This window comes from Oncorhynchus masou, unplaced genomic scaffold (assembly GCF_036934945.1).
Source record: "Oncorhynchus masou masou isolate Uvic2021 unplaced genomic scaffold, UVic_Omas_1.1 unplaced_scaffold_6039, whole genome shotgun sequence".
Lineage (NCBI taxonomy): Eukaryota > Metazoa > Chordata > Actinopteri > Salmoniformes > Salmonidae > Oncorhynchus > Oncorhynchus masou.
The window spans coordinates 1-11640 of record NW_027012463.1 but is presented as its reverse complement, the minus strand read 5'-3'; the positions used below and the strand labels follow the sequence as shown (position 1 = coordinate 11640).

The following is an 11640-nucleotide window of genomic DNA, read 5'->3' as shown; positions in this document are numbered from 1 at the left end:
CACCGTAACAACTAGCTGACATTCCTTCCAGATATTCTATGAGGAACAGGCTTTATGCTCCAGGGAGAAAGAAGCTGTGGAAGACAATTGTTCAAGACAACTGGGCAATCCAAGGTGAACATAGGAGGTCAACACAAAGTGAAGCTGTGACAGACAGGAGAACATTAGGCTGAGTTAGCAATTATGACAATCCTCTACCACTGGGTTTGGTGAATACTCTGGGTTTCAGTAATGAATGATTGAATCATTTGGACTCAACAAGGCTGTGTGTGTGTGTGTGTGTGTGTGTGTGTGTGTGTGTGTGTGTGTGTGTGTGTGTGTGTGTGTGTGTGTGTGTGTGTGTGTGTGTGTGTGTGTGTGTGTGTGTGTGTGTGTGTGTGTGTGTGTGTGTGTGTGTGTGTGTGTGTGTGTGTGTCCAGGTTACACAGTAACATCGGTGGTGTCGGCCAGGAACGGTCGGCTGTACGTGGCAGGGGCACCGCGGTTCAACCATACTGGCAAGGTCATCATCTTCACCCTGAAGAACACTGGTAACCTCACCATCCTGCACTCCCTCAAAGGACAACAGGTAGACTCAACAACTGGGCTTCCCAAACTCTCTTTTTAACTGGGGCCCTAAGACATGTCTACCACCTAATTAATTGACACAACACTATGCTGAGCCACAACCCAAGTCCTAAACTCCAACCATAAACTGAACAGTTACACAGTGGTATAACACACACTTACACTGGCATTACTCTCTCTTTAAAAAACATATGAAGATCATCCAAGACCCCGATAGTCCCTTCTGCTCATGGACCCCACCCTTCTCAATCTGGTTCTCCCATCACCGTCTGAGTCCACCATGACAGTAGTCTTTCCAGTCCTTTTGTCAATCTGGCAACCCAGCCAGGACACAGCATCCATGATAGTCTGCGCTATGAAGTCTAGACAGCCTTCCCACGCCCCCATGTAGCCAACAACATTACACAGATCCCATGTGTTTCCCATCCCATTCCTGTCCCCCTTAATTCAAAACACACACATTCCATCTACATTGTGAATAAAAATAGAAAAACAAGCTTCCAGCTACAGTAAACAACACCAGCTAAGAGGATACTACAGACAGAGAGATCCATAACAACACCAGCTAAGAGGATACTACAGACAGAGAGATCCATAACAACACCAGCTAAGAGGATACTACAGACAGAGAGATCCATAACAACACCAACTAAGAGGATACTACAGACAGAGAGATCCATAACAACACCAGCTAAGAGGATACTACAGACAGAGAGATCCATAACAACACCAGCTAAGAGGATACTACAGACAGAGAGATCCATAACAACACCAGCTAAGAGGATACTAAAAACAGAGAGTTCCATAACAACACCAGCTAAGAGGATACTAAAGACAGAGAGATCCATAACAACACCAGCTAAGAGGATACTACAGACAGAGAGATCCATAACAACACCAGCTAAGATGATACTACAGACAGAGAGATCCATAACAACACCAGCTAAGAGGATACTACAGACAGAGAGATCCATAACAACACCACCTAAGAGGATACTACAGACAGAGAGATCCCATAACAACACCAGCTAAGAGGATACTACAGACAGAGATCCATAACAACACCAGCTAGAGGATACTACAGACAGAGAGATCCATAACAACACTCATTGAGAGGAACAGCCCTGGGTTCAAATACTATTTGACATCATTACAAAGACTATAGCTGGGCTTGACTGAGTTTGCCTGATGCAATGGAACGAATGGAATAGTTCCAAAAGTGTAAATCATTGGCAGTCCAGATATGCTAAAGAAAACGTTAGACGTATTTGAAAAGTTCAAATGGTATCTGAACCCAGGTCTGGTTGATAAAAGGCTGGGTTGTTTTGAGAGCTAACTAGCCTCTACATGGAAACATCTGGGTCTGTTACCTGAACGATGATGATGACTGGAATGCTATGCTAATGAATGCTAATAACGTTTGCTGGGGAGGTTTTAATGATGTGGTCAAGGCATGTGGTGAAGGATGTGGTGAAGGACGTGTGATTGTGGGGATCTTAATGATGGTTGGTTAGCATGGTGCTTTTAGAGTCTGATGTGCCAGCTGGAGGAATGGGCTGGACTCCCACATGGGCCACATCTACTGAGTATGAAACAAGGTGTGTTTACTCTGGATAAAAGCGTCTGCTGAATGACCAGACGATGATATTATTGTTGTTGATCCAGGGTGCTGATGGTCTGGATGTGTGGTTATATTTCAGATCGGGTCGTACTATGGGAGTGAGATCTCCCCAGTGGATATAGATGGTGACGGAGTAACAGACAACCTACTGGTGGCAGCTCCTATGTTCTTCAGTGGAGGCTGGGAGAAGGGCAAGGTGTACATCTACAGAGTGACTGAGCTGGTGGGTGGGCAGGCACACATATACACACACACGCACGCACACATACACACATGTACACACACACACACGCACGCACACACACACGCACGCACACACGCACGCACACATACACACATGTACACACACACACACGCACGCACACACACACGCACGCACACACGCACGCACACATACACACATGTACACACACACACACGCACGCACACACGCACACACGCACACACGCACACACGCACACACACACGCACACACACACTCACTCACTCACTCACAGATGTACGAATGCTCACACACACACGTCACACTCGTGTGCACACACATTCACTTACACACACGCCCCAGGTCCCGTTACCAAACACACATAAAACCAGGTCAGCACAGAATACGAAACACCTCGACCAGAACACATAGAGACAAACTATCCCAGTGCATTGTATTTACATTACAACACATCAGACCAGTCCTTCCAGAGCCTTGATGGGTTAGTTAACCCACTGGTACAACAGTCTACCAGACGTTCCAGAGCCTTGATGGGTTAGTTAGCCCACTGGTACAACACAGTCTACTAGACGTTCCAGAGCCTTGATGGGTTAGTTAGCCCACTGGTACAACACAGTCTACTAGACGTTCCAGAGCCTTGATGGGTTAGTTAACCCACTGGTACAACACAGTCTACTAGACGTTCCAGAGCCTTGATGGGTTAGTTAACCCACTGGTACAACACAGTCTACTAGACGTTCCAGAGCCTTGATGGGTTAGTTAGCCCACTGGTACAACACAGTCTACTAGACGTTCCAGAGCCTTGATGGGTTAGTTAACCCACTGGTACAACACAGTCTACTAGACGTTCCAGAGCCTTGATGGGTTAGTTAACCCACTGGTACAACACAGTCTACTAGAAGTTCCAGAGCCTTGATGGGTTAGTTAACCCACTGGTACAACACAGTCTACTAGATGTTCCAGAGCCTTGATGGGTTAGTTAACCCACTGGTACAACATCAACAGTCTACCAGACTTTTGGCACCAGCCGTCACACAGATGACATGAACAGCCTCCCTCCCTGTGCCAGCACGCCGTCTTGGTTGGTTAGTGTACAAGTGCACCGTAAACTCAGTAGGGAAGCATTCACTACATCAAACTGAATTAACAGCCTGGTATTTGGAGAAAGGGGCTTCTTAGTAGGTGGAAAAGACTACAGAGGAATTCCTGTAGTTTTGAGACTCTCTCTCTCTCTCTGTTTCTCTCTCTCTGTTTCTCTCTTTCTGATTCTCTCTCTCTGATTCTCTCTCTCTGATTCTCTCTCTCTGATTCTCTCTCTCTGTTTTCTCTCTCTCTCTCTCTGTTTTCTCTCTCTGTTTCTCTCTCTCTGTTTTTCTCTCTCTGTTTCTGTCTCTCTCTATTTCTCTCTGTTTTCTCTCTGTTTCTCTCTCTCTCTGTTTCTCTCTCTCTCTGTTTCTCTCTCTCTGTTTCTCTCTCTGTTTCTCTCTGTTTTTCTCTCTGTTTTTCTCTCTCTGTTTCTCTCTGTTTTTTTCTCTCTCTGTTTCTCTCTCTCTGTTTCTCTCTCCCTCTCTCCCTCTCTCTGTATCTCTCTCTCTCTCTGTTTCTCTCTTCCTCTCTGTTTCTCTCTGTTTCTCTCTCCCTCTCTCTCTGTTTCTCTGTTTCTCTCTCTGTTTCTCTCTCTCTGTTTCTCTCTGTTTCTCTCTCTCCCTCTCTCTGTTTCTCTGTTTCTCTCTCCCCCTCTCACTCTCTCTGTTTCTCTCTGTTTCTCTCTCCCTCTCTCTGTTTCTCTCTCCCTCTCTCTCTCTCTCTCTCTCTCTCTCTCTCTCTGTTTCTCTCTTTCTCTCTCCCTGTTTCTCTTACCCTCTCTCTCTCTGTTTCTCTCTGTTTCTCTCTCTCTCTCTCTCTCAAATATACTATAAGGGGTACCTGTGGACTGATAAGGGCTTGATCATTAAGGTTCCCCAAACAAGAAAAAAAGACAAGGGATCCCCCAACTAAGGACACAAAAGGGGTGTTGTGTTTAGGTTAAAAATAAGTGACAGAGAGGTGGCCTTCCATTCTACCAATAAGCCACTGTGGAATGACAGTGATGGTCTCCCCATCCCACCACATGTTTCTAATGTTCCCCACTGAGTATGATCCTCTCTCTCTCTCTCTCACACACACACACACACACACACACACACACACACACACACACACACACACACACACACACACACACACACACACACACACACACACACACACACACACACACACACACACACACACACACACACACACACAACCCTGTCCTCCTCTTTCCTTTTAAAAGACAACTGAAAAAAACAAGTGATCTAATGTTTCAGCCGTTCACAGGCTGTAGATTAGGGAGAAAGATGAGACAGACTGGAGAGTGATAATGTGTATGGCTGATGATGGCCTAAAATACTTGGCTCCCATACTTTCTTCATGCTGAGGGATTGTACCTTTTTCCAGACTGAGGATAAACCTAATTCTACTCCGACTGACTTTACACCCACTGTGAATACTCAAAGTTCCTCAGAAACATCCCTAAAGAAACATCCAGAAGCCTCGTTTGCCTTTGATCCTGTGACACTCGGATGAATCACCCATCCCTCATGTTGACAATGTTTTTGGGAAATCATATTTCCCCCTTGGGATAGAAAATGAGTTAAACCCTTCCCTTGCGTGAGCAAAAACAATGCGGCTTGAGGTTTTCAGTTGATTTCAAATTCAAAACTCATAACTCCCCAGCTATTGTTTGTTAGTTACTTTGGTCTATTTATGTAAACAAAAACAAAGGTTTCCAACGTGTTTTGTTTACTTTCCTAAATAAATGTGGAATAACAAATGAAAGCTTCTGTAAAGACTGAAGGGGAAAGTTAAAGACAACAATGTCTCTATGTCTCATTATGAGCTGTGTAAATAAATGGAGGACTGTCCATTTGAAGAAGATCATCGATGGATGACTGAGATATCCCAGAAGCCTGTGGGGTGGGGCTACCCGGCCGCAGCACAGGAGATAACAGATTTAGAACTTATAGTTTTTCTCAATTGCTAAAACACAATTTCTGAAACCTTGCTCCATTTCCTGAAAACATTAAACACAAAACCTCATCTTCAAGCACTATTTACATAACCTCTGACTCCTCTCGCAAAATGAAACATTTGCCTCAAAACAGTTTTACCTGTGTTCAAAATCATACACTGCTCTCAAATCATAAACAAAGTGATCAAAATGATATACACTCTCAAGCAGTCAGTAAACAATACACCGAAAAATAGAAAACACATTGTTCAAAACATACAATTCTCAGGGAGAACATTTTTAATCTAAAAAAATATTCATATTTTTCCGTCATTGTCTTTTGATGAACGAAAACATGTTCTATCATAGTAGCTCAAAATTGATAGGAAATTACTACACTGCTTTGCTCTTTGTTGATATGAACCTGCAACCAGTCCAAATCTATTGAGCAGTCAGTACTGTTAATAAATGGAAAGCACAATGTTCAGGGCCATACAATTTGTCCATTGTACAGTATACAGCCTACAATGCACTGTACTACAGTATACAGCCACCAATGCACTGTACTACAGTATACAGCCTCCAATGCACTGTACTACAGTATACAGCCTACAATGCACTGTACTACAGTATACAGCCTACAATGCACTGTACTACAGTATACAGCCTACAATGCACTGTACTACAGTATACAGCCTACAATGCACTGTACTACAGTATACAGCCTACAATGCACTGTACTACAGTATACAGCCTACAATGCACTGTACTACAGTATACAGCCTACAATGCACTGTACTACAGTATACAGCCTACAACTGTACTACAGTATACAGTACAATACAGTATACAGCCTACAATGCACTGTACTACAGTATACAGCCTACAATGCACTGTACTACAGTATACAGCCTACAATGCACTGTACTACAGTATACAGCCTACAATGCACTGTACTACAGTACACAATACTAAAAGGGACAAAAATCAAAAGGAGTAAACATGTGATCAATGTTGCTCGAATTTCATCAGATATTTTCACTCTTTGTCTTCCTCTTCCTCCTCCTCTTCCTGTTTCTTGCCCTACTCCTCCTCTTCCTCCTCGTCGCCCACCTCGCATACGCACTCGTCCTCTCACATTGTTTCTTCTATCCATTCTCAGACTTTCTCCTTCCCACCTTCAACAACCTGTTTGCTCTCTGAACTGGCTTAATTGGTTGTGTCGCATCATTTGAAACAGGTTAAATCAATTTTGAGTGGTTGTGTTCAATCAATGACATGTGTTCTCTATTTGTATTTGATTGTTGCCACTTGTGTTTACCAGTATGGATGACATGTGCATTAGAGTGCAGAATGTGTTTTGAGAATGAGAATGTGTTTAGAGTTTTGCTGAAAGGTCTAAGTGAGATTTGCAAATTGTGTTTTACCATGTGAAATGGTTTAAGGTATTGACAACAGACTGTGTTTTACCATGTGAAATGGTTTAAGGTATTGACAACAGACTGTGTTTTACCATGTGAAATGGTTTAAGGTATTAACAACAGACTGTGTTTTACCATGTGAAATGGTTTAAGGTATTGACAACAAACTGTGTTTTACCATGTGAAATGGTTTAAGGTATTGACAACAGACTGTGTTTTACCATGTGAAATGGTTTAAGGTATTGACAACAGACTGTGTTTTACCATGTGAAATGGTTTAAGGTATTGACAACAAACTGTGTTTTACCATGTGAAATGGTTTAAGGTATTGACAACAAACTGTGTTTTACCATGTGAAATGGTTTAAGGTATTGACAACAGACTGTGTTTTACCATGTGAAATGGTTTAAGGTATTGACAACAGACTGTGTTTTACCATGTGAAATGGTTTAAGGTATTGACAACAGACTGTGTTTTACCATGTGAAATGGTTTAAGGTATTGACAACAGACTGTGTTTTACCATGTGAAATGGTTTAAGGTATTGACAACAGACTGTGTTTTACCATGTGAAATGGTTTAAGGTATTGACAACAGACTGTGTTTTACCATGTGAAATGGTTTAAGGTATTGACAACAGACTGTGTTTTACCATGTGAAATAGTTTAAGGTATTGACAACAGACTGTGTTTTACCATGTGAAATGGTTTAAGGTATTGACAACAGACTGCATAATTAGCTAAATGAAGAGAACTTAGTTCAGCCAATGGGGTTTAGTGTTTTAGCAATTGAGAACAACTGTAACTCCATTTCCTTAGCCACTATGTCTGTTGTTGATGGATTCCGCTTGTGCATTTGTTTTTCAAGGTTTTTCAACCAAAGACTCTTTAGGTACAGAGTAACAAAGAGAATCCTACCAACCAGTAGGGGAAACATTGGCAAAAACATAATTGAATATACATGCACATGACACAACCTTTACCTACAGTACCCTCTATCCCGTGTATCAGAAATATTCCAAAATGACATCCTATTTCCTTCTTCAGAATCGTTTCGTCCTGGAGGGAGCGTTGGAGATCCAGGACCATGGTCAGAACGCTCGGTTCGGCTCCTCGCTGGCCCCGGTCCCTGACCTGAACGGGGACGGCTTCAACGACGTGGTGGTGGGGGCTCCTCTGGAGGATGACCACAGAGGAGCCATCTACGTCTTCTTCAGCCAACGCAACAGGATTCTGCGGAAATACAAACAGAGGATAGCTGCGTCAGACATCGCTAGTGGCCTGCGCTACTTTGGCCGTAGTATCCATGGCAGTATGGACATGAATGAGGATGGCCTGGTGGACTTGGCCGTGGGGTCCCTGGGGGCAGCCGTGCTTCTATGGTAGGTCACTTAGATATTAACAGGTGTTCTACTGTTCCTCTGGTAGGTCACTTAGATATTAACAAGTGTTCTACTGTTCCTCTGGTAGGTCACTTAGATATTAACAAGTGTTCTACTGTTCCTCTGGTAGGTCACTTAGATATTAACAGGTGTTCTACTGTTCCTCTGGTAGGTCACTTAGATATTAACAAGTGTTCTACTGTTCCTCTGGTAGGTCACTTAGATATTAACAAGTGTTCTACTGTTCCTCTGGTAGGTCACTTAGATATTAACAGGTGTTCTACTGTTACTCTGGTAGGTCACTTAGATATTAACAAGTGTTCTACTGTTACTCTTAGATATTAACAAGTGGTCTACTGTTCCTCTGGTAGGTCACTTAGATATTAACAAGTGTTCTACTGTTCCTCTGGTAGGTCACTTAGATATTAACAAGTGTTCTACTGTTCCTCTGGTAGGTCACTTAGATATTAACAAGTGTTCTACTGTTACTCTTAGATATTAACAGGTGTTCTACTGTTCCTCTGGTAGGTCACTTAGATATTAACAAGTGTTCTACTGTTCCTCTGGTAGGTCACTTAGATATTAACAGGTGTTCTACTGTTACTCTGGTAGGTACCATGTGAAATGGTTCTAATGTTCCTCTGGTAGGTCACTTAGATATTAACAAGTGTTCTACTGTTCCTCTGGTAGGTCATTTAGATATTAACAAGTGTTCTACTGTTCCTCTGGTAGGTCACTTAGATATTAACAGGTGTTCTAATGTTCCTCTGGTAGGTCACTTAGATATTAACAAGTGTTCTACTGTTCCTCTGGTAGGTCACTTAGATATTAACAAGTGTTCTACTGTTCCTCTGGTAGGTCACTTAGATATTAACAAGTGTTCTACTGTTCCTCTGGTAGGTCACTTAGATATTAACAAGTGTTCTACTGTTCCTCTGGTAGGTCACTTAGATATTAACAAGTGTTCTACTGTTCCTCTGGTAGGTCACTTAGATATTAACAAGTGTTCTACTGTTCCTCTGGTAGGTCACTTAGATATTAACAGGTGTTCTACTGTTCCTCTGGTAGGTCACTTAGATATTAACAAGTGTTCTACTGTTCCTCTGGTAGGTCACTTAGATATTAACAAGTGTTCTACTGTTACTCTTAGATATTAACAGGTGTTCTACTGTTCCTCTGGTAGGTCACTTAGATATTAACAAGTGTTCTACTGTTCCTCTGGTAGGTCACTTAGATATTAACAGGTGTTCTACTGTTACTCTGGTAGGTACCATATGAAATGGTTCTAATGTTCCTCTGGTAGGTCACTTAGATATTAACAAGTGTTCTACTGTTCCTCTGGTAGGTCATTTAGATATTAACAAGTGTTCTACTGTTCCTCTGGTAGGTCACTTAGATATTAACAGGTGTTCTAATGTTCCTCTGGTAGATATTAACAAGTGTTCTACACTTAGATATTAACAAGTGTTCTACTGTTCCTCTGGTAGGTCACTTAGATATTAACAAGTGTTCTACTGTTCCTCTGGTAGGTCACTTAGATATTAACAAGTGTTCTACTGTTCCTCTGGTAGGTCACTTAGATATTAACAAGTGTTCTACTGTTCCTCTGGTAGGTCACTTAGATATTAACAAGTGTTCTACTGTTCCTCTGGTAGGTCACTTAGATATTAACAAGTGTTCTACTGTTCCTCTGGTAGGTCACTTAGATATTAACAAGTGTTCTACTGTTCCTCTGGTAGGTCACTTAGATATTAACAAGTGTTCTACTGTTACTCTTAGATATTAACAGGTGTTCTACTGTTCCTCTGGTAGGTCACTTAGATATTAACAAGTGTTCTACTGTTCCTCTGGTAGGTCACTTAGATATTAACAAGTGTTCTACTGTTACTCTTAGATATTAACAGGTGTTCTACTGTTCCTCTGGTAGGTCACTTAGATATTAACAAGTGTTCTACTGTTCCTCTGGTAGGTCACTTAGATATTAACAGGTGTTCTACTGTTACTCCTGGTAGGTACCATGTGAAATGGTTCTAATGTTCCTCTGGTAGGTCACTTAGATATTAACAAGTGTTCTACTGTTCCTCTGGTAGGTCATTTAGATATTAACAAGTGTTCTACTGTTCCTCTGGTAGGTCACTTAGATATTAACAGGTGTTCTAATGTTCCTCTGGTAGGTCACTTAGATATTAACAAGTGTTCTACTGTTCCTCTGGTAGGTCACTTAGATATTAACAAGTGTTCTACTGTTCCTCTGAGTAGGTCACTTAGATATTAACAAGTGTTCTACTGTTCCTCTGAGTAGTCACTTAGATATTAACAAGTGTTCTACTGTTCCTCTGAGAAGTAGGTCACTTAGATATTAACAAGTGTTCTACTGTTCCTCTAGCAGGTCACTTAGATATTAACAAGTGTTTACTGTTCCTCTAGTAGGTCACTTAGATATTAACAAGTGTTCTACTGTTCCTCTCTAGGTCTTAGATATTAACAAGTGTTCTACTGTTCCTCTATTGAGTCCCTTAATATTAACAAGTGTTCTAATGTTCCTCTGGTGGTCACTTAGATATTAACAAGTGTTCGACTGTTCCTCTGGTAAGTCACTTAGATATTAACAGGTGTTCCTAATGTTTCTCTGGTGGTCACTTAGATATTAATAGTGTTTACTGTTCTCTGGTAGGTCACTTAGATATTAACAAGTGGTCTACTGTTCCTCCTATTAGTCACTTAGATATTAACAAGTGTTCTACTGTTCCTCTAGTAAGTCACTTAGATATTAACAAGTGTTCTACTGTTCCTCTAGTAGGTCACTTAGATATTAACAAGTGTTCTACTGTTCCTCTAGTAGGTCACTTAGATATTAACAAGTGTTCTACAGTTCCTCTGGTAGGTCACTTAGATATTAACAAGTGTTCTACTGTTACTCTTAGATATTAACAAGTGTTCTACTGTTACTCTTAGACATTAACAAGTGTTCTACTGTTCCTCTGGTAGGTCACTTAGATATTAACAGGTGTTCTAATGTTCCTCTGGTAGGTCACTTAGACATTAACAAGTGTTCTACTGTTTCTCTGGTAGGTCACTTAGATATTAAGTGTTCTACTGTTCCTCTTAGATATTAACAAGTGTTCTACTGTTTCTATGGTACTGTATGTATGCGGAGCATATAATAACCACATTTATGATAACACTGTGTATGGTTCATCTGCAGGTCTCGCAGTGTCATCCGAATTCACGCCAACATCAGGTTTGAACCCAGCAAGATCAACGTCTTTGTGAAGGACTGTGAGAGGGGAGGCAAGGACGTGACCTGCATGTCAGCCATAGTGTGTCTAAACGTCACTGCCCGGACAGCCATACTTCCTACACAGGAAGTGGGTGAGTGTTCAAAAATGACCAA

General features: G+C 41.7%; 1 protein-coding gene across 1 annotated transcript; it reads left to right on the top strand.

Moving 5' to 3' along the window:
* Positions 1–407: 407 nt before the first annotated feature.
* Positions 408–11618, top strand: LOC135536366 (integrin alpha-11-like; the record flags this gene model as incomplete). The annotated part of the gene is made up of 4 exons (XM_064962708.1): positions 408–568; positions 2268–2411; positions 7912–8246; positions 11452–11618. Coding segments are annotated over exons 2-4 (562 nt in total), but the record flags the coding sequence as incomplete, so codon positions are not given.
* Between the last annotated feature and the right edge of the window lie 22 nt (positions 11619–11640).